Source organism: Melanerpes formicivorus, unplaced genomic scaffold (assembly GCF_026170545.1).
Source record: "Melanerpes formicivorus ecotype bairdi unplaced genomic scaffold, bMelFor1.0.p_v2 SCAF_11, whole genome shotgun sequence".
NCBI lineage: Eukaryota > Metazoa > Chordata > Aves > Piciformes > Picidae > Melanerpes > Melanerpes formicivorus.
The window spans coordinates 13,929,803-13,953,266 of NW_027142363.1; the positions used below are offsets into that span (position 1 = coordinate 13,929,803).

Sequence of the window (23,464 nt, forward strand, 5' to 3'; positions counted from 1 at the left end):
AGGATTAAATAGTTGAAGTAGCTGCATCTGAGTACCCTCTCATCAGGTCTCTGAGAAGCAGAATCTGTTTTGTAAGGGGTACAAGAAAGAAAGGAAGTAATAGTTAGTGACCACTAAAGTACAACAATAGTGAGCTGTAGTAATATCAAGATTCTATTAAAGATCTGTAAAATGAGTGCTGTTTGGCCATATTGTCTTTAATTATTTATTTGCTTGCTTGCTTTATGGATGAAAAAATCCAGGGAAAAGAATAGGAAGGTTACACTCTTTTGAGACTTAGGTCTAAAGTTCTAAACTGATGAATGCAAAAATAGAGTGGCATATGTTTTGCCTTGCATTTTTGAAGTTCTTTTCCAAACCACAAGAAACAGAAACAGTTTTTGTAACTGAAATTATCAATCTTTTTGAGGACATCTATAGAAAAATCTCAGCTCTGAAAAACATTTCACAACTGTGAGAACACATTACTGTGGATAAACTAGTTTACAGTCCTCATGGATGTTCTACTTTGAAATGCGACTTTACTCGCATGCTACTGTTGCTGTTTAATGTATTAACTGAAATGCCTCTGTTAATAAAATCCTTGCTTATCAGATGTCACCTTTTTAGGGACTCCTATGTAGGTAGGATCTGTGTGTTAATATGAAAAATAATTAAATTGTTACATCTGCCTTTGTAAGATAAATCTGTATTTCAGAAATGTCCTTTCTTGTGGAATTCTGTTTTTGTGCTTATATGAATTGGAGGTTAAAATATTGTCAAAAACCATAGAAATGGAACTCAATAGCAATTGCATTTGTACTCAGCGAGGTCATTAAACAGTACAGAAGGAAGTACTTGTTTGTAAGAGTTCAGTGCCATCCAACAGCTGTGAATGTTACAGCTGATACTCCAAGGGATGGACAACTGCTGCAGCATTTCTTTAGTTGAGGGAGGGGAATGTAAATACAGTGGTGTGACTTTGCTATTCAAAACCAATTAAAACATAACCACATCTGTTTTGCTTGACACTCTTGAGTGGGTGGAAAAAACCCACCACTCCCCCTTCTAATTTGCGATTCCTTATATGGTCAGTTTGATGAAACGTATTTTAAGTTTGTGCTTCTAAAATTAATATTTTTAGCCAATGAGTAAGAAAAGAAGCAGATGCAAATTATCTAAAAAATCTCAAATATTTGAACTTTCATATTAACATAAATGTGGGGCTTTTTTCTCCCTTTCCTCCCCCTCCCCCCAAGTATGTGAATTTAATTCTTCATGAAACCATAGGCTTTATTCCAGGATTCACATGAACAAATTAATATTTAAAAAACAAATCCTGAGTTGTCTGGCTCTATGGCTCAAGCAAAAGTTTTATGCTTTTCAGTTCCTTCATATATAAAAAAGGTAGTATGTATTTTAGAAGTTACACCTTTATAATGAAAAGGATACACTAAAGAAAAAGTATGTTCTGAATCAGATAATTCAGGGATTCAGGTTGTACTCTTAAGGTCTTACTGTATTAATAGTGATGTGAGTGATACATTGTATGTCCTTTATACTAAAACTAGGTGCACTTCGATTTTGTGTGTTTTGACACCAGTACTGGCCTTAGAAACCCCTTTTTGTCCCAGCTGTTTGTTCTTGTTGCCAGGCTGCTGTGCATCTGTTGTGGACCAGGTTAGAGAACTGACATGGGATGAAAAATAGTGGTCTTTTTCTCCCTTCTGCTCCCTGTTTTTTCGCCTGGGTCAGTTCCCCAGTATGTTTTGCCGAGTGACCTTGTAGTAGTAGCAGTCTCTCTGACAAGCTGGTATAGTGCTGGATACAGGCTGCTTAAGTAGTACTGCTGTTGAAAAGATATTCTTGCCCAAGTGCAACTCTAGTTCTGCCTTTGCCAGGCTTGAATTTGGCTGAGAAACTTTGTGATTTCACTAAAGCTGCTTATACGTGCTTTCATGCTTAAAGGATGGATTCATGCATCATATATTGTGAATGAAACATACAAGTGAAACTAGTAATTCACAGTATGTTCTTTTTAGAGAAACTAGTGCTTTTTAGCACACTGAAAACAATTTTACAGTGTACAAGGAAAATTACGGTGAAGTGTGTTTTGGTTTAGATGCTATTGTTTCATAAGCATCATGCAAGTATTGGTCTAGAAACTAGTGTAGCAGTGTTCACGTAAAACTTACTGTGAGTACAAAGTATAGTGCAAGCTCTTAGGATGAATGGTGTATTGGTGAAGTCAAGTATAAACTCAGTTTTGATCATTGCCTTTTCACCCTAACTTGGAAACCAGCCATATAGAAAAATGCCCTCTTCTCAAGATTTTAACATTCCCTTTCTTAAGTGTGGGATAAACTGACATAGGAAGATGACTCTGGTCATAATTCTGTTAAATATGCAAACTAATATGAAGAGAGGTATGTTCTTTTTTCTTACTGAATTATGATTTTTAAAACCTAAAGATAGGCTGAGTGTAATTGATGACTTTCAGTGAAAACATTCAGCTAACACGTTTTCCATAATACCAAAGCACTTAAACCTGGAGAGAGGGATCTCTGGGTTCTGTGGGAACATGCTAAATGTGGTACTGATCACAAATTACTTGAATTTTACTTAGTGTATTTGCAATCAGGTATAGAAACATGCAGGTGACCATAAAAGTGGAGGGATATATTGGGTTTTCATGCTGAAACCAAATCTGGCTTTAGTTACATATGTGATTTTTGTGAGTGAATCTGGGGTGATGTACTGAGTCCTGATTTGTATATTGTATATGAGACTACGCATTTTTAGCTATGTTTTTCTTCATTCTTGTGAGTTATTTGTTATATACAACATACACCCTAAATGGAACAGAAGCAGTAAATATGTGTGTATGCGTGTTTGGGTTTCATATGTCTGTTAATTTGTACATCCTAACACATTGGATTTTGCCTAGTAACAAAACACACTATATGTGCTAGGTGCTATAAAACCCCATGATTTTGTAATTTCTCAATTGTATCTTTCTGGGAACTAGTCCTAGAAGTTGACAATCACTAGCATCCTATGCAATATATTTACTTCTTTTAAATTCCAGTACTGTTGATTGTACTTCACATTTTATTATGCGTATTTTAAATAGTACACCAAATCCAGTGTATTTGATGAATCTTCTGCCACATCTTATGCCAAGCAACATCATTGATATCTGGGTGTAGTCTCAAGAGTAGGCTGTTGAGATGCAGAATAACAGCAGTTTAGGAAATTGCTGTTGTATAGATTTAAATCTGTATAGGTCATTATATTCCACTATACAAATAATTTCAATTTAATTGAGCGTACCTCAGGATAATTTTCCTAGTATATACATATTTTTGTTTCTAAATAAGTATTTATGTTTTATGTTGCTAGCAACAAGCCTGCCTGCTTTTACCAAAGGTCAGTGACCTGAATTGTGTTAATCTCTGACAACAGTGTGTGTAGGCATGAGATATGCAGAGATTTCTCTGGTACTTAATGAGTATGACTTAGGACATTACAAAAGAACCTTTTCAAAGAGGAAAAATTTCAAGGATGTTTTTTGTGATTAGTTTGCAGAAGGTGCCATATTGAATATTACAATACTGTGATAACAGACAAAAAGAAAATAAATATGTATACAAAGTTACAGTCAGTAAAATGTTAAAAAGTGAATGCCTCCATAGCAGACTTTTCTTTTAATTCAAGCTCTTGGGTGTGCTACTCTTGATGTTCTGAAAACTAAGTTGCATTTGTGGTGGAAAGAGTTCTTATATGCTTAAAATAGCAATCACAATGTGGCCTTTCTTTAGAGGTATTTGTCATAGTTGCCTTGGCAAACCTGCATTGGAGTCCATTGCATAAAATCTTTTAACTCTAGGTGCATTAAATTCATATCTATTGTGCAAACTAAGTTTGCATCATATATGTCTAATGTACAGTCTTAAGTTTATGAAATAATATAATTTAAAAAAAAAAAACAGTTTAGATTCCACTGAACTGGCTTCTTGTTGCGCTCATAGGTCATAATATTGTCCCCATTTGCAAAAACTCACAAACTAATTATGCAGGTGGAAATAAAACCAGAAAAACAGGGGAAGATGATGAAGTTTCCTCGAAGATGTTGGTAATGGCTTTTGCTCTTTAAAGGATTTTAGAAGTATGATTGCTCTGAACCCAACTCTAAAACCAACTTTGATTTACAGGGAATCTGTTGTAAGCTGGGTATTGAGTGTTTTGAAGGAATGAATGGATGCTCTGAAAGAACACAATGGCATAAAACAGTAGTCTTCAAAAAGGCTTAACAGGAAAGCTAGGCTTAGGATGTAAGGAAAAGTCAGGGACATGTGAAAGCTCTTTTTTTTTTTTTTTTTCTTTCACAGTCACCATCTTTACAGTATAGTGGAGTATAACCTAGGAAAAAAAACTGCTTCAGGGTCTCTGTCTCATTTAACTTAAGTGTTTTGTAGTAGACCTGAACTCTACACTTGAAATTATTGATGAATGTAGAGTTGGTTTAGGTAGGTAATCCCATTATCTGTATTTTGAGATGATCACAGAGGAGCATTGTATAGGTAGGAAAAATGAAAAGTAGAAAATAACAGAAAATATGAAATAAAAGCATGAGGCTTTAGTATTGTAGCTTCATACACAGTTCTAATGCCTGCTCTCTTTGTTTAAAGACTTAAGCTTTTATTCTTTTGTTTGCTATACCACTCTGAATTTGTTTCTCAACACCTTTCTTGTAATTTCTTCCTCCCTCTACTCCTTTATTTCTGATAAACTGTTCTATAACAGTAAGTAGATCAAACTGGGTTCTTGAAACACAGTGAATGCTAGTACTAAGGGAATTCTTCTACTAATGGTCTTACAGACTATGTCATGAGTAGATTTGTTCTTGCCTCCTTTTCCCGTGTTACCTAAACCAGGAAACCCTTGTACAGGCATTGTAAAAGGCCTTATGGTTTTAAAAACTTGCCAATGCAGAGGCACAGTGGAAGACACTCAATATTGAACTTAATGTGCTGCCCCTGCAGCTTTTTGTGTGATTTTGGTGGTATCTATTTTTAAAAGCTACTACTTGTTTTTGTTTGGTTTTGTTTTTAGTGCTACCCTTTTGTGCTTTGTGTCTGTGATTCTGTTGCCATCACAGTCACTCACTGTCTTTGTTCTCCACTAATGTTATAAAATGACTTTTGATGTGGTGGGTACCTTTGTATAATACAATGCAGCAGTAGACACCTGTCTTTCCACTTCGGGGTCTTTATTCCACACTAGTTGTCCAGTTCTTCAGGATATGATAATTGCTGGAAAGTTGTAAGCAGACCGAAGAAAACATTGGGGTGTGATGGATATGTTTTGCTGGTTAGCTGATTCCCTCTTAATAAAGTGCTAATGACTTTATACTTACGTCACCAACTCTAACTTATTGTTGGTAGCTCTAACATAATCTTCAAAATTGTAAAATAATTCATGTTTCTGTGTGTTACCTTTCCAGTTTGGTTTCTCCTTTCTTTTATCTTTGAATTTTCAAGATAATATTACAAGTGATCTTAAAATATTCCAGCGTAATTTCCAATCAGCAAAAAGCATAGCTTCCCATATGCATGAAGTTGCTTCACTGCTTTACAAAATCCAGCTGTGTGATTCCAGTTTCTGTAGCTATAGCTTGGTAGTCTCTGTGTTTAGTTGATAGTATATTCTTACCAGCTGATTTCCTCTTCTTACAGTGTGCAAGAGTTGACAGTCTGTTGCCCAGGATGTTGCTGTATGTTGCTAGCGTTGCAGTCAGTTTGATACATTAGGCTGTTGAAAAAGTTGCAGAGATACTCCAATGTGTTGCTTTTGGAGTTTACCATTCCCATTGTAGAACTGGCAGAAAACAATATATGAATGCTCTAAAATCTATTTTGGCTGAAAATCTGCTAGCTTTGCTCAAGCTATGTCGATAGTTTAAACTCAGCTGGCTTAGTACTGAAACTGGCCTTGTACTGATGCAAATGAGAGGTGATCCTGGCTGTATTAGAGCTACCGGGTGCTGAAGACAAAAGGGTGATCCTTTAGTCCTTGCAGCTACTACTGGAAAATGCTTCCTGTAATCTTAGTCCATAGATAGGGCAGAGTTTTTATTGTTTGTTTGGTTGGTTTGTTTTGTTTTAAAACAATAAAGTGTCTTGGCCAGAGAGCGCTTTCAGACATGGGACTGTAGCTCTGGAGCCTTAAGATGCCCATGAAGGCTGCACATATTTGGTGCTTCAGAACTTTTACTTTTTATTTGTTTAAATCCAGGGATTATTTAGTATAAAGAAGTGAAGAGTTTTGTAGCTACTCTCCCAAGTTTGTGTAAAAATCCATATATTTAAGAGCTTTTAAAAGATGAGCAACTATCTGTAATTTAACTTCTTTGTGGTTTCTTGGATTACTGTAACTTTCAGAACTGTTCAATGATCAGTTGAAATTTAAATTAATCCCTGAAATTTTGACACTTAGGTATTTTTTTCTAGCACTAGATGTCAGTGGCATGTCTCTACTTTTACTGTTCAAAAGCTTTTTCTGTTGGGACTTTATGCAGCTAGGGTTGAACTAAGTACTGTGTGGATCTAGTGGAACAGAGCTTTACCATTTTTAGGTGTCTTATTGGTGTGTGTTTACATTTACTTCTTTCTTTCTTCATTTTGCAGTGTTGTTTGCTGCTGGACTCCCCCCGTCCCCCAAACCCCTGCAGGATGATATGAGACTTGAAAGAAGACGATGCATACAGGTGATCTTATTTTTAAGGGCTGTTAGAAGGGAAAATATTTTATGGTTTTGATCTACTATTTGTTTCTGTTCTGTTCTCTGTACCCCCAAAATTATGTCATTCCAACTACAGTAGAGTGTTTATGAACCTGCAGAAATTTGAAGTTATGCTTTGGCCTTTGAAATTCCTCTGCATTTCTCAGTAAGAAAATGGATTCCCTGAATGGAAATACTCTTTCCAAAGCTTTATGCAAAAAAGGGGTTTGCTTTTAAAGATCTGAACTAAATGTACTACTTTTAGGCTTACCTTGTTTCATTTTACCTCCTTACTGTGAGATTTCTCAAGAACCAAGAATAGGATATTTGAATGTCTTAGAAAGTCACTAGTCATTAGAATTGGTGGTTTAGGGAGTTCTTCTGTTTTTTACTAATCAAAATAGTGTAAGTGCCAAGTGTATTTGCATATTAGATAGCTTGAGTTTAGTGATACCGTTTTGCTGAAAATATGGTTAATATTTTGACATTAAAAAATCATGATCAGCAGAAGTAGAATAAAATTTAGATTGTGTGGGAGGATTGATGTTTTTACTCAGATGCCCTTATTTAAGCAATGAACAGGTTATAACTTATATTTTGAGACTTAACAGTGAAGACAGATCTTTCATTTGCTTGTTCAGCTTTAAAACCCATGAATCCTTGGGGCTGGAGAAAAAGCTAGATAGATTTACGTATGCATACAGATCATCTCCTGATTGACAGTTTTCAGTTGCATCAGCTGTTCATGCATAAACAGCTTTAGAGGGTATATTTACATGGAGCATGTTGGATTAAGACCAAGATGCTATAAGTCTGTATTTCATTTAGTGAAAACTAAACATTCATTCATTTCAGTTGAAGGTTTGTAAGTTATATGTTGATAGCACAAGTAAAACTCAATCTAGTAGCATCAAATTTGGGATTGTGCTGTGTACTTAAAAGCAAGGATTCATCTTGCTTTTAAAAGTTAATGGTTTTGAAGTGATTACTATCTCTTGCACTTGTTAAGCAAAGTATAGCTGTGTGGTTGGTTGTTAGTTTTTCCCTCCTCTTTGTTCAGGCTACCTTATAAAAATAGATTTGGTTGATAACAAAGAACTTTATGGCTTTGGCATTTTGTTTTGTTTTTTTTTTTTAAGCTGCAGTCTAGAAATATGTAACTAAAAATAATTAGTTGCCTGGCCTTAACCAAGCTTATGAAGAACTTAAACCTTTTTCTCTTAACTTTTGTAAGAAAATTATTCATATTTCAATTGCCAATACAAGGTGGATGTACTAAACCAAAATTACAAGTTCCGGAAGGATTCGTTCCTTAACACCACATACTGATCCTCTCAGAGGAGATTAACTGGTAACAGTTATTGTTGAAGTATTGCTCTTGAAAGCAGAGGGGAAGGAATAAGAGTCTCTGTGTTCTGAACTGATTGTTGATGATGGTGAACTATATTAAAACAAAACAGATAACTCTTCCTGATACAAATCTCCCACAAGACCACTGAATGTTGTTTGGGACATTTCTGCATACTAAGGGCAGAATTGAAACATGGTAACTGTTATCAATTATGGCTTAAATAGACGTAGCATACAAATATTACATTATTTTTGTCCTGTTCTCACGCCTGTATAAACTGATCCAGAGGTTAGTTAATGTAAAGTCATTAAAAAGAAGCATAGGGTAGTTATCTTTAATAGTGTGATAAAATTTATCATGTATTAACTTTTTTTTTTTACATACTCCTATTTTCATTAATAGGTTTGAATGTAGAAAATGGATCAACATAACAGTTATATCAAATTCTTAGTCATGAAAAGATGTTGAATGTATCAGAGGTTGAGAACTGAGTCATACAAAACTGGAAAAGAGTATATTCAAGTTTGATAACATTGCAAATGATTGTATTGCTCTTAACTTTTAAAAAGTATTTCTAGTCTTTGAAAGAGGGGGAAAAAAGGCCATTGCAATACTACTCGAATAGTACAAGAACAATGAAATAGTTAACGCTTGCAAAGATACTTGTCTTCCCATCCTTCAGTCCCCAGACATAGTGTAACTGGGTGTTGATAACACAGCCCATCTGCACATTGCATCTTCTCCATCGATGTCTGGACTTCAGGGCTGAAGTTCTTGGAATGGGTTACATTTCTAGTCTTGCAAGTCTTCAGGTGTTAGTTCTATTTAAGAGTAGAATGAAAACTTAGGACTGGGCAATGTGCCTTATGTTTCATAGCCCTAATAGTGTAGCTGCTGATTTCATTGAGCCTGTACCTATTTTGAATAATGATTATTTAAAAAATGTGTCAGTTGTAAAAAGAACAAAGCAAAGAAACCCCCACTCTTACTCTGTACTCAGGAAAAAAAGGTGTCCAGTACTGCTGTTCTGTATTTTGAAGCTTGTCTGTATTGTGTTATACCAGATCTGCTGAGAGGACTTTTAACTAATTTGTTGAGAGCTACTTAAAGTTTTACCAGGGAATTTCAGAAACTTATTGAGATGTCACCTTTGTATCATTTACCTGTATCTTCTTGTGGAAATGATGACTGTACTTCCTGTGGTTCTACTTAAGTAATTGCATACCTGGAGTGTCTTTTGTGAGTTGTACGTTTTTGGCATAAAACCAGAACTGGGTTGTAGAGGAGTAAATGTTGTGTTTCTGAGCTAATCCCACACTGAAGTGGTATGGGCTGTTTCCGATTTTGTTTCTGGTTGGTAACTCTCGTTCCAGTTAGACTGATTCTGTCTATCAGAACTTGTCCGTATGTTTGGCCGTATCACTGCAGGCAAATTTTGTTGGATATTCAGGTCTTGGATGGACAGATAAAAAGAAGTTGAAGGTAAAAAAAGGATGCCATGAAAATAACGTGAGAAATGGGGTCGCTCATTAGTCGTGGAAGTTTTAAATATAGATAGCTAATGAGTGCTTTGCATGAATAAGAATGCTTTTAGGGTTAACCACTGTTTTTACATAGATTACTCCCTTTACAGGAGTTGTTTGTGCTGTCTTTCTGCCTGTTCTTTTTTTTTTGGTCAGGAGTTGTGAGAAAGCAGCCTGGAATGAGTTGAACATAGTTGCTCACTGAAGGGTAACGTTTACCATATTGAAAGTGGAAGCTCTGCTTTTCAGAGATGGAGTCATTGACCTCAATGAATGATAACCTTGAAGTCAAGAGACTAGATTAATGCTCTACTTTCTGTATTTGAGATGAGAAATGTGAAAACCTGGACAGCTAAAGTTAGATTCATGCATCCATATTTAAAAAGAATTTTCCTATTTAAAAGAAAAGGGATTTTTTTTCCCCCTTCACTCCTCTAAAATTGCTTAGAGCCCATTATATAGAAGATTTCAGTTTTCAGCCTCAGCCTTCATCTAAGAGGAAACAAAAATTCAGTTCTAAGGTTTTGGCATGAAAATACAGCCTGGTGGTGAATGCTACTTCTCTTATTCAGGAATGGACTGAAATATTTAAACTAGGGGAAAAAAAATTAATCTGTGTTTTGATTTGATTTGTTTCTTCTTAAGAAAGAGCAACTCTGTCTCTCTTCACATAGGTATGAATTACTGTAGAAGAACCTGTTAGTAGCTATCTAGGCTTTTTTCCATATTTAGAATTTTCATTTGTGTTTTGCAGCAAAAGTAATTGATATTTTCTTTCTTAGGTAGCTCATAAGAGTGCTCACTGGGACCCACAGGGGCACTGGGTGAAAGTGGTCAACAGTAGCTTGTTTCTTCTGGAGGGCAGGGAGCAAGAGTTTGTGTTGAGATGTCAGCTCAGGAGACTGTGGAGATAGAATCAGAGGAGCTTCGCACTTTCAAAAGAATTATATTGTTGCATAATGCATACAATAAAAGTATCTTAAAGATACACATCTATGGTTTTAATATTTTAGAAAGGTAATTCCTGTTCACATTGTATCCTGATTTATGTAGTTGTCTTTTAAAAACTTTCTTTGAAGTAACTTTTAACAGAGTATTAAGTGATGAGGACATTTCTTTTTAACAGTATTAGAGCTCCAGCAATTCTATTATGAGGCAAAAATTTGTTTCTGTTACCTATTTCTAAGAGCAAACAAAGAATCACTTGAGGAAAAAAAATTGATTCTGAACAAATATTCAACTTCAGATTAAGAATTACAGTCTTAAGTATTATAAAAATACTGTATGTTTCCAGACAATGAACGTAATGCTGCAGTGTTTCTTGTAGCCTTTAGAGTCATCAAATGAGCAGCTGTAATGAAAAAGCCCCTGTGGTGTCAAAGTGAATGAAAAGTAGAGGTTCTCTTGGGTAATGCAGTAATGGGATGGCTAGACTGCATTTAAAGCTGCTAATACAGTCTCGGCATCGTGCTATATTGTGTTGACTTACTGGCTCATGTGTTTGCAAGTGTGAGCATTCCTTTCTTATAGCAGACAGCTTTTTTGTCCTTTTTCCTGTGCTTTTAATACCAAACAGCATTCACAGAATAATACTGTTTGCCTGGTTTGGGAGGTATTTGAAGTTAGGAGTGGGGATGGGCTTTCAAGTGAATCTTACCCCTGTGCTTCTTTGGGGAAGGCCATTGGTTTTATTCTAGAGGAAGCTTCTTCCCTTGAACTCAATGGGCAACAGTAGTTCAGGGGCTTGCCCTTTACAGCTTTCTAAGAATCACACCCAAAATCTTGCATTCCTAAAGTACGTCCTAGGTGCAAATCTTTCATGATGCACAGCAGTACCTTCACTTGGATTTGTTGTCTCTTTTGATAGAATACTCTGAAGTAATCAGTTTTGACCAGCCTTAGCACTAAACAAGCTTAATACAGGCTTAACTTAAATGTGCACCACTTCAGTTCCTTAGCATAGCCTACACAGAATCCATAAGCAGGAAAATAAATGTTTGTAGGAGGCATCCCATTTCATAAATCATGCAGTCAGATGTGAATGACCTCTCCTTCAATATCTGAATAGTTACATTTTTTGGAGGTTAGGTTTTAAGATACAAAGAGAAGCCATAGGATGGCTCTCTTAACAGACATTCCTTAGTTACTTGATAGTTCTTGGTAGGAATTCTGTTGATAATACTTTATCAAGTAGGTGGGATGCAAGAACTATACAAATACAGTTCATAAGTCTTGCTGAAATTGGACATTGTAACTTAGAAACTGTTACTTCTCTGATTCTAGTCAGCCTGCTGTTTCCTGTGCACTTCAATGAATCCCTTGATAGACATTTTTTAATATGGTTATATTAAATGCTATTTCAGATGGTGGTGACCAGATATTAGCCTAACTGGTACACCAACATGGTGTTTTACCATCCTGTGAAATCAGTATTTGATATACTAAGACTTGATGACAGAATTTTTTGCCTAGTTGTATGTAGTGAAGAGTTCCTCTCATCAGGTTTTACAGTAGTGTCCATGTCTTCATATGCAAGCAACTATGCTTATTAGCTTAGGTATTTCCATAAGACAATTTCAGGACATACTTGTCAGCTATTCTATGTCACTGCGCACAGATGTAATCTAAGTGGGTGTAGTGAAAACATACACTAAGGAATATAGTTAGGCTTGGAAAACTGAGACTTTCAGTTCTCAGATTTTCATCTTGATGCTCTATTCTTAAAAATAAATGCTTGTTGATAAGCTAAGCTGTTATGGACAATGATTAGATTAGAGAGCAAGAAGCAAACATTTGTTTTTATGAGTGGCGGTGAGATACCAAATTTGCAGTTTCGACCTTTCAGTCATCCTGGCAACAGTGGCTAATATGCAGCACAACATACATTGATCAACCAAAGTGATACTCTGAAATCCTTTTTTTCTGAGGCCCTGCACTTCATCGATACTTACATCTAACTCCTGTTGACATTTTGCTTCTATTAGGTACTTAACTCCATCTTTGAAGATGTGGATTTATAGTATACTGCAGCTAGAGACAGCTGTTGAACATATTTACTATAAAGGTGAACAGGTGGCAGCAGTTTTGTTCCAGTCAGAGAGGAGAGATTTATTCTTGATTTCCTCCTCCCCCATGGACACACATTGGTGTCTGAGTTTTCCTCAAATTGGTTAGTGAGTCCCTTAAGAAGTTAAGGATACAAGAATAGTATTAAGTTCTACTTGGACTAGTTAGTTTCAGTTCTTCAAAGTGTAGTTTTTTGTGTTGGTTTGGTTTTGTGTTTTTTTTAGGTACCCCTGATTTCTATTTCATTCTCTTACTGAATCCACCTCATGTGTGAGCAAAGAATCCAACCCAAAGTTTGGTACACAACCCAATACTTCTACTTTGGTTCAGTGTCTTTACTAACATCACAAAGAATTTTCCGATTTGTGCATCTTGCTTATTTGAGATCATTACGTTGCAGTGAACTTGCCACTTTGTTGTGCTACCCCTGAAATGTTATGTACAAGGATCAATAGAAATAAAATAGAAAGATTGTGTTTGAGAAAGTGGGTGAAGTTGAATTCATCCTTTCCTGGTTTGTGGACACAAGCAATGTTTTACCTGCCTATGTAGGCAGCAAAGCATTTGAATAGAAAAGCATTGTAAATCCTATGATTATATTCCACCGTTCCTCAGGGCTGTCTCACCCTTCCAGAGGAATAAATAACTGTTTCTGGCAAGATATGAAGATCCCTGTACAGACAGCAGTGATTATAGAAGACCAAGAAGTGAGATGAATACAATCATATTTTGATGTATTCTTTTTGAAATGCTAGCTTATCTGTAGTAGGACTTCCATCCATCTTCATGTTCCCCCAAGGTCACTGAATATGCCTAGATGGCTTGAACTGATACAGCAAGATTTTTTTTTTATGATTGTAAAAGTATATATGATTTCACTTGTCACATCAAAAGTGTGTGCGCATATATATATATATATATATAAGCCCTCCCCCAGTATGATTATCAGCATTTGTAATTCCAGTAATATGGGGGGTTTGTGTTAGCTTTGAATCACAGTATCACCAAGGTTGGAAGATCATCAAGTCCAACCTGTCACCACAGACCTCATGACTATACCATGGCACCAAGTGCCACGTCCAGTCCCCTCTTGAACACCTCCAGGGACAGTGACTCCACCACCTCCCTGGGCAGCCCATTCCAATGACGAATGACTCTCAGTGAAGAGCTTTCTCCTCACCTCAAGCCTAAACTTGCCTTGGCGCAGCTTGAGACTGTGTCCCCTTGTTCTGGTGCTGGTTGTTAGAGAGAAGAGGCCAACCTCTTCCTGGCTACAACCACCCTTCAAGTAGTTGTAGAGAGCAATGAGGTCTCCCCTGAGCATCCTACTCTCCAGGCTAAACAGTCCCAGCTCCCTCAGCCTCTCCTCGTAGGGCTTGTGCGCAAGGCCTCTCCCCAGCCTTGTTGCCCTTCTCTGGACACGTTCAAGTGTCTCGATGTCCTTCCTAAACTGAGGGGCCCAGAACTGGACACAGTACTCAAGGTATGGCCTAACCAATGCAGAGTATAGGGGCACAATGACTTCCTTGCTCCTGCTCTGTGCACCATTCTTAATGCAGGCCAGGATGCCATTGGCCTTCTTGGCCACCTGGGCACACTGCTGGCTCATGTTTAGGCATCGGTCAATCAGTACCCCCAGGTTTGGCCGCTCTCCAGCCACTCCGACCCCAGCCTATAGCTCTGCATGGGGTTGTGGCCAAAGTGCAGCACCTGGCACTTGGATTTGTTGAATGCCATCGTGTTGGCATGATGCCCATGAAAGGGCAAGTTTGGCCTTTGGAATATTTTACTTAAAGTTTATCAAAATATCTGTGAAAACCAACAGATGTCCATCATACTTTAATGTACAATTTTATTTTTTTGGGGGAGTGTACCACATTTGTATGTTAGAGTGACACTTTAAGTGGGATATGTGTTAGCTCCTTAAAGATTGTAAATAAGCAGTCATCAATTGATTCCCTGTTGTTTCTTAATATTAATCTAAAAGTTTCTAAAACTTCTCTGCTGTGAAATAAAATAATCATTTTTTATAGTGCTGAATAATTCTTGGAAACTTAATAAAGTGATGTATCCATAGCATAGAGTTTAAGTGCATTTCTGGTGATTAGTCTCAAAAGGTGGTGTACAAAAGCTAGTGTTTATTATACACTATATGTTCACCTCTCTGGAATGTTCTCCAACATGGCATGTTGAGATGTTGAGGGAAAAATTTGAATCTAGGATTAAGATGAATATGATAAATAACTGCAAATTATAAGGTAGTTTTGTGCTTCAATGTGTGTGAAAATCTTTGCATGTAAGTGTTTTGTACTTGGTGGTCATCAGCATCAACTAATTATTCCTATGCAGCTTTATCTTGCTGTGCAGGTGTCTGATTAGAGTGTTACCTTCTTTTAAAACAAGCAGTTTGCAAAGAGACACGTTCAGCAGGCCAGAATCTCAAGCAAGCAGTTCAGTTTTTAGATAATAGCTTCTGACATGTCTTCCTTCATCTTTCTCTGTACCCCCAATATTTTACAAACAATGTGTTCAAAATTGACTCTCTTCTGTTTTGCCATTTTCACTATTTGAAAGGAGAGGTTCTCAAGATAGGTAGAGGATGTTGTGAAGTATGCCAAAACAGAGCTGCAGGAGCAGATGTAGTCAGAAGAGATACAAGAACAAAATTTCACAGACAAAAAGGCCTACTTCTCTGTTAGTAAATTGAATGTTCCCAGTTGCTGAAGCTGGTCACATGGAACAGCACACATCTGTGCTAGTTAACTGTCCTAGCCTGTAAAACTGGGTGGCTGCCTGAAAGCTGCCTATTGGGAAGGATTCCTGGAACATGCTGACTGCCACACATTCCCAGGAGTTACTGGGGAAGAGTGCTAGTTGGAATGGATGCTATGAAAGCTCCAGCATTTTACAAACACAGTGGATCATAGATCTGTGTTTAGGAACCTTCCTCAGCCCAGCTGAATCTGTTAGTACACAGCTGCTTAGGTCCATGTTTACTGAACTATTAAGTTAGCTTTGGTGTACTAGTCCTTAAAAGAAACCTTTTTCCTTGCCCTTTGGACCGACTTGTCTCAGAAGAAGATTGTTTTACCTTTTGTTATGTACACATTTTATATATATATATATATATATATATATATATTTATATATATGTATATATAAATTTCTTTCCCTGACCTGGAGCTGCAGGAATATTCCTTTGCTTCCTTCTCACTTACAAAGCCCAAGAGAATTTTGTGTTGCTTTCTTGTAGGATTTTTTTGAAAGTTCTCTTTTTTTCCGTCTGCTGACAAGTTCTGTCTGTAAAGTTGTTCCTGTCCTCTGGCACAGGCTGGGTTTATGGTTCTTCATGAGGTCTCTTGTGAAGAAGAGAGATATTCCTCCGAAAAAGAGGCTGTTTAAGACCCAAATCAATTGGTCAATTTTCAAGTAAGGATTCGGCAATTTCGCTATACAATGCTGTGTTCAACTTTGTATTCCTACAAAGTTACTGATAGCAAAAGGCCTGAGGCAACAACTGTTTGAATCTTGAGAAGGGCAAAAAGTAGTTGTGGTTTTTTGTTGGTTGTTTTTTCTTTTTCTTCCTTTTTTTTTTTTTTTTCCCCTTCTGTGTCTGGAGGCATGTGGAGCTCCATGGGAAGGCAAGAAGCAAAACTTTTTTTCTTTTTTTTTTTTTTTGTCTTGGGAGAAATCCAGACTCTATAGGCTGCCATCCAAATGCAAAAATTCTGACACTCTCTGTTAAGAAAAAGTGCCACCAAAACGTAGCGAGCTGAATACTCCAGTTCTTCAATAGATGGCAGTTTCCTTAAATAGAATTTGGGAGCTAACTTCGTCTAGAGCGATGATTTGGGATAAAAACACTGCCAGAAGTATAGTGACGTCTGTTTACTTGAAGTTGTTCATTCTGGCTACAGGTATTCAACTTGGATGCATGTAAACACTCAGAGTATATTAAAATAGCTGAGGAATTATTTGTGTCCTGTAACTCTGATCTGTAGCCTTTATAATATGAATGACACATCTGCTTCACTGTTTCTTCCAAGAAGGAGGGGAAGGGGTTGGTAGAGAAGAGAACAGAATTCTTGCTTTGCACAAAGACACTTGGGCAGGATTTACAGGTTGGTTATATTTTAAGGGTATTTCAATACAGTATTTTATTGGTTTAGTTTGTGTTACACTTTTTTTTTCAAAGATTAGAGTTTATTAGTGGTATCTTTCTGCTATCAAAAATCCACATTATCCTTGGTAACAGATTAGGAGTAGTTTGTCTTTCCAAGAAGCTGCAGTAAACCACTAGGAAGATGGTTAATCTCCCTCTTACCTAAACCTTTTGATCAATTTAGAGAAAAGTGAATTGGTATCTTAGGAGCAGGTCTGTGTAGCGGGCTACTTAGAGTGATTTGGTGTCCTTTCAAGATTAGCTTCATGACTCTTTATTTAATGAACTGGCTGAACTTCATCAAATTGGACAGGTGTTGTACCTGTTGGAAGAATGGTACCTTTTGAAAGAGGTCTGTCTTTCTGTCTCTCCTTACTGAAATATAGGAACTGCGAAAGCATTCTGGAAAATAAGGAATGCCTTCAAAAGTTATTGGAGGTACTTGTATGATATGCTTCATGGAGAGGCATCAATGTGCTAGTTTTTGAAAAGCCAGGGAGTCTCTTTTCTTCAGCTCATCTTGGGGTCCTCAGTACAGTTTGAGGGGAAAGGACAAGCATGTTAATGTCCAAGTATGCATCTGTATGCCTAACGTGCTTCTGGCCTCCAGTAGTTAAATCCTGGCTGGCTGGCTCCTCTTCTAAGTAGACAGAATGATTGTAGTGTCTAATCTACTTGATTATAGAAAAGGAGTTGTATACCTGGGTCCACTGACTATTGATCTTTCCTCAGATTACATTCCTCGATTCTCAACCTTATCCTTTGAGACTGTGATCATTCCTTGAGAACTGAGAAGTGAAGTAGTAGGGATGTGTGCGCACACGTTTCTTCCATGCAAATTGCCCCTTCTGCTGATGAACATAGAGAAGATACTTCAGATTAATTGTTCCCAGTGGAAGAGCTGAACTCAGATATCTACCATTTTGGATACACATAAACTGAAGAATGATGGAAAGTCTTATAGTGCTTCTCTTCAAGCTTTTCCTTGTTTTATTTGAACAGAACAGAGTATGAAGCTGCTGCACCATTAAAGAAGTATTAGCTTCTTTTGCCAGAGTTGTCAAAAACTAACTGAATCTTATTGGGGAAACTCAAGCTACCATACAAAACGAGAGAAGGTGGGCAGTTGCCTGTCTTTCCCCTGTTTTGGAATTGAGTCTAGTTTTTAAAGTAGCTCTGCAAACTATAGATGATAGCTATTTAAAATATTTGATAGTAAATAGATTAACTGTTGGCAGCATATTCAGTTATGCCAAAGACAAGTAGAAACAGATTGGGACATATATGGATAAATTTGTATACTTATTCAAGAGCTTTTCAGAAGCTTTGTTTGCAACACTGTGCATCTGCGATAACCAAATGATAAAGTTCCATGTTATCTCAGTAGGAATATTTGGTCAGTGTTGAGACCTTCTAAAAATTCTGTTATATATTCAGAAACATGTTTGCATGGTTTATTTAAAAAATATGATAGCCTTTTTTGTCCTTGATGAAAAATACAAGGCAATGTCCAGTGAGAGGCAGAAGTACAAAAGGGAACTCTAATTTGTCTATGATTATTTTTTATGGTTGAATTTTGGCATTTTGGTGTTTTGATTTTTTTTTTTGAGCTATGTAATCACAATAGGATTTAACACAAAGTGTACATTCTTACTTGGCACACATCAGTCTAGACATTCATTCTTTGTTATTCCATAATAAACCATTCCCTTTGTTTCTTTAACATGTCAAGGTTAGATAGTGGAGCATTTTTTTCCTTTGTCATCACGAAGCTAGTATGCTGAATTTTTTTGATTCTGTGTTTCTGTAAATAAAAGAATTGTAGCTCCCCACAGCAGAGGTCTTTCCTTTTCCCTCTTCAAATAGAATACTGGGAACTTTGACAAGAAAATGTGAAGAGGCTTCAACATAGGCTAAACAAAGGCTGTAGGAACTTAGCAGGGGACATTTTTGTGTGGAAGGGTTCTCCACAGGTAGATACCGTGCCTCTTTTTGGATGAGCACAATCTAGCTCTGCCTTCTGTATATTGCAGTTTAAAACCTTAGTCAAGGCAGGAGCACCAGCAAGTTTCAAGATTCTCTGCACAGATATATTTTTTTTCTAGCCTCAGAATCAAGCAGACAAATAGGTGTCTTGAACCTTGTGCATTTTGAGAAGGGGTTGTTGGTTTCTGACAGTCTGCAGTGTGCCCAGGTGCAGACCTCTAATTTGCTTTATGGTCAGAAGACCAACCTCTCTTTCTCCTGTGAGGTGTCTTCCAAAGTTTTCAGGACTCACAAATAATAGCAAAGACAATTTTTCCATTTCTGTCCACTCCTTTTCTAGAGATGTTAGGAAGTCTCCCTTTTATAGTAGAGGGGAAGTGTGCTGTTGTGCCTTCTGTTCGTATGTTACAAAGCTCTCTGAATTTACTAAGAATTGTAGCATTTCTGCAAATTCCTATACAAGTCTTGAAGAGCCTGTCTGAGATGGACTGACATTTTAAACAGTTTTGTGCTAGCTTGTAAAGCAATGCCAGCAAACAACACCCTATTGCTTTCAACCCAGATGCTTTGGCAAATAGCAGCTTCATGTGTTGCCATTGCTTGGCATAATGACTGATACTACAAAGCAGTAGCAGGTGGTTTGGATTTTTTCTGTTCATTCTACACCAAGTCTCTATTTTTTGCAGTGCCTTTGGAGCATGATAAACAATATTGCTCTTTTTTTTTCTTTTCTTTTTTTTTTCACCCCCTCTGGTAAAGATTTTAAACTCTTAGGTGCGCTTGGTAAAAGTTTGGCTCAATAGCAGTCTACTGGATGAGGATATTGCATTACACTGCTCTCATCTTCTTTCACAAACATCTTACAGGTGACACATACTATGGTGGTTGTTAGGTTTTAGTTTATTTTTTTTAATTTGTTTTTTTTTCTTCCTTTTATACTTCCCCCCCAGAATTAATCACTGTAGTAACAGGAAGTCCTATTACTTTACAGATCGTTTTATAACCACTCAGATTTATGCTCTTGGTAACATTCCTTCTGCATCTTTTCCCGCAATGGCTTAACATAACCTTCAGTCTAATACCTCTGGTTTTTCAGTCATGGGGATGAGGGCACTTCTTCCCTCTTATCTTGGCATCCTCTAGGGAAGAGTCATGCTGTTAGTATATACATCTTCAAGTGTATACTTGTCAGAGTCCTCACTGTGCTAGCTGCCTGCTATACATGAAGCAGAGTGTTTTATAAGCATTGACTGTATGTGCCCATTTAGTCCATGGAGATGATGAGAGAACATGCCTTATTACAATAATGTTTGGATTAGAAAGTTTCCTGTTCTGTATTTTTTTCTTTGAAAATAATAATGAAAAAATGTAGATATTTTGTTGTTTCTGGATCAGGTAAAATTATGCTTCATTCACATACTTCATTGTGAACACACTTTTAAAATTAATGCTGAAGCTTTGAAATACATGGGTATCTATCCTTTTAAGGTCAAGAGATCATGTTAATTGTTTCACTTTGTGTTTTGCAATGACTAGACCCTTGGTAACATGACATGTTAGGAGACCATGGTTCTTTTGCATTGCTGTACAGGCATGTCGGGTGCCTATAAATGTAATGTTCAGTATGTGCTTATGAAGTGGAAGTATATTCTGACCAGGCCACTGGCACAGTTGTGGTTGAAACTCCATAAGAATTAAAAGCCTGCAGGGGGTTAGAACTTCGTTAGCATTTATGCTATGAACTGAACTTGTGATGATGTTTTCACAGAACACAGTTGTTAGCTGAACCTTGAAGAATTGGTTGTCTGTTTTGTGTTTGGATTCCATTAATATTTTGACATAATCTCCTTTCCTTAAAAACACTGAAGTCTCTTTCCTCAGGTGGAATGTTCGCCCTTTGCATCTCACTAAAAAACACCCAAACCAAGCCCTTGTGTAACCCTCTGATGAGATTTTCCTTGGCATACTTTATATATTTTTCAATGAATGGTGAAATGGTTTTTTTTTTCCTCCTCACCCCATTTCTGCCCTCCTTTGGAAGTAACCTGTCTTTTCTGGTGGCCAGAGTGTACCTTACTGTCTCTGTATTGCTCCCCATATTGATGCTGCAGGCGCATGTGACCAGCAGTGCTCTCAGGAGCTTGCTTTGAGAATTTGCATGTAAAACCAGAGACTGATGGAAAGAAAGCTTAATCATGTCAGTTGGAACATGTTTGTCTTTGTTTACACATATTTCATAATGTCGTTAGAGAAGAGAGGTGGCACTTTTTGGAAGGAGTAGCCCAGTCACGACAAGCAGGAATTCCAGTCTCTGCTTACAGAGTTTTTGTAAACTGAGAATCTGAGATTTATAGATGCATGTGGCTGAAGATGTTGACAAAATTGAAAGGTTTGAAATTTGCACATCTCTCGTACTTAGTTAGGTGTTGCTCTCATCATTGTTATTGGTGTGGAAACCCCCACAATTTTAATACTTTGTCATAATTAATACATACTGCTTAATTTATACTAGAAACAGTAAAGCCTTTGAAAGAAGCTTTTAAGTTACACTTCAAAACTATTTTTTCTTTTTTAGATTGTACTATTATAATAAGGGATTATTAATAGGGTGTTTTTTGTTTGCTTTGTGGGGCTTTTTTATTGCTTGCTTTAGTTTTTAAAAATGAACTTCTATTTTAAAATTTGCTACTTGAGAGAAATGAATGCAGTTTACAATGAGCCCTGCTTTGGGGTTGTATTGTTGTTTAGATTAATGAAACCTGGCATCACTATCATTTGGTGGTTACTAGTTGTAAGTACATATTCAACCATACTTAAGGGTTTTTTTTCATCATAAAAAGCTAGTACTTCAAAATGAGTCAAATCAAAAGAAGTTATGACTTAAAAGTGTGCATACTAAATACAGAAATTATTACACAGGCAGGAAATTGGTCTGTCAAATAAGTGCTTTGGAATTGTGAAATTTCACTGTACTTTGAAACCTGGGGTTTATTTCTCATTCTTGTTTGGGTTTTCTGTGATTAGCGGTAGCTAAATATGGAAGTGTTACAACTTTTTTTTTCTGGGGAATGAGTTGTTTAACAACTTAGGACATCTGAATGCTGGCTTTCAGGAAGTAAGGACTGGCTTGAGGTGTCTGTGGAGTCACCATCATTGGAGGTGTTCAGGAGGAGACTTGATGGGGTGCTTGATGCCATGGTTTAGTTGTTTAGGTGGGTTGGATTAGTTGATGGGTTGGACACAATGATCTTGAAGGTCTCTTCCAACCTGGATGATGATGATGATGATGGTGATGATGATGATGATTATTATTATTATTATTGTAAAATGCTGGTGTCAGAGTATCTGTTATCAAAGTGTTGAGAACACAGAGAAAAATGTTTTAGTTCCAATGTACAGCCTGTGAATATTTTGTAGAAGAAAACAATTCTGGTGCTTCCAGTCTACTTTGGAGTGAGGAAAAAGCCCTTTTTGAATGTTACTATTTTTCTGAACCATAATATGGATTAACAAGGACAGCATGCCTGGGAGTTTCTAAGTACTAAGAAACTGTCAGATTTTTTCTGTTATTAATGCAGAATATAAAACCACTGTACTGTCTCCAAATGCTACATAACTTCTCTCTACTATAAACTCCTGTTGAGTGAAATTAACTGTTTTAATATAAAATCAGCCATTGAAGGCATTCCCTGGAATCATTAACACCAGCAGGTTTCATGTACTTGAGATGTAATTTATAATGGTATATACTTTTTTGTATATAAGAATTATATATACTTTTGTTCAGTTTGTCACTTAAAAAGTCATCTGTGTATCTAAGTCTACAAAAGGCTTCTGTTCTTTATGAAGTAACTGCATATGTTTATTTGGGATTGCTATGCTGACAAAAAATTAAGTATTGTATAGCCATCTTGACATTAGTAAAGCAAAAAGAGTTGTGATACAAACAGGGCTAGGAATTACCCAAATCCTCAAATGGAAGGAGTGGGGCATAGCCTAAATTCTGAAAGTATGTGCTTACTAATGTACCAATAACTTAATTTTCTACAGTTGGTTTTAGTTTAAAATCTTCAGCACTGTATCAGACAAAATTTACTTTTCTGGTAAACATCAGAATGCACAGATAGATTGATATAACCAAGTGAAATAATATGCAATTATTTATCTGTAGTATAGAGTTAGAAAGATTTTGCATCAATTCATAGTACTGTATTTATTCAAACTACAAAAGTACTTTCAGATCCTCCCCGTCTCCTGAAAGCTGTTTTCTTTGGTCAGGTATTGAATAATTTATATCATGTGAGACTGTTGCACATGATGTATTCATCCCTTGTTTAGCTCTTACATTAATGGTTTGGCATGCTAGCTGTACATTGATATGGTAGATGCTTTCCATTTTTGCTGTACCAACTGTTTAAATATATCTTGTGCCTCAGTAACTACAAATGGGAAATGACTTGAATTATTCTATTTCCCTTGATGTTTTTTATGCATAGGAAAAGATTCATCTTTTAATATATATGTATTTGTACAATAGATTAAAGGAGAGTTTTAAAAATTATTCAGATATTTATACTAACATTATGTTCAGCTGGAAATGCATGTGCCATCCTA

The 23,464-nt window shown here is 36.6% G+C and overlaps 1 protein-coding gene across 2 annotated transcripts in view; it reads left to right on the forward strand.

Annotated features, from left to right (window-relative positions):
• DYRK1A (dual specificity tyrosine phosphorylation regulated kinase 1A) overlaps positions 1 to 23,464 on the forward strand; it is an 81,334-nt gene that overhangs the window by 22,192 nt on the left and 35,678 nt on the right. For both annotated transcript variants that reach the window (XM_068144609.1, XM_068144607.1), the window contains exon 2: positions 6,669 to 6,748. In XM_068144609.1, coding sequence (XP_068000710.1) covers positions 6,739 to 6,748 — 10 coding nt within the window. In that variant the 5' untranslated portion in view covers positions 6,669 to 6,738. The remainder of the gene's footprint in view (positions 1 to 6,668; positions 6,749 to 23,464) is intronic.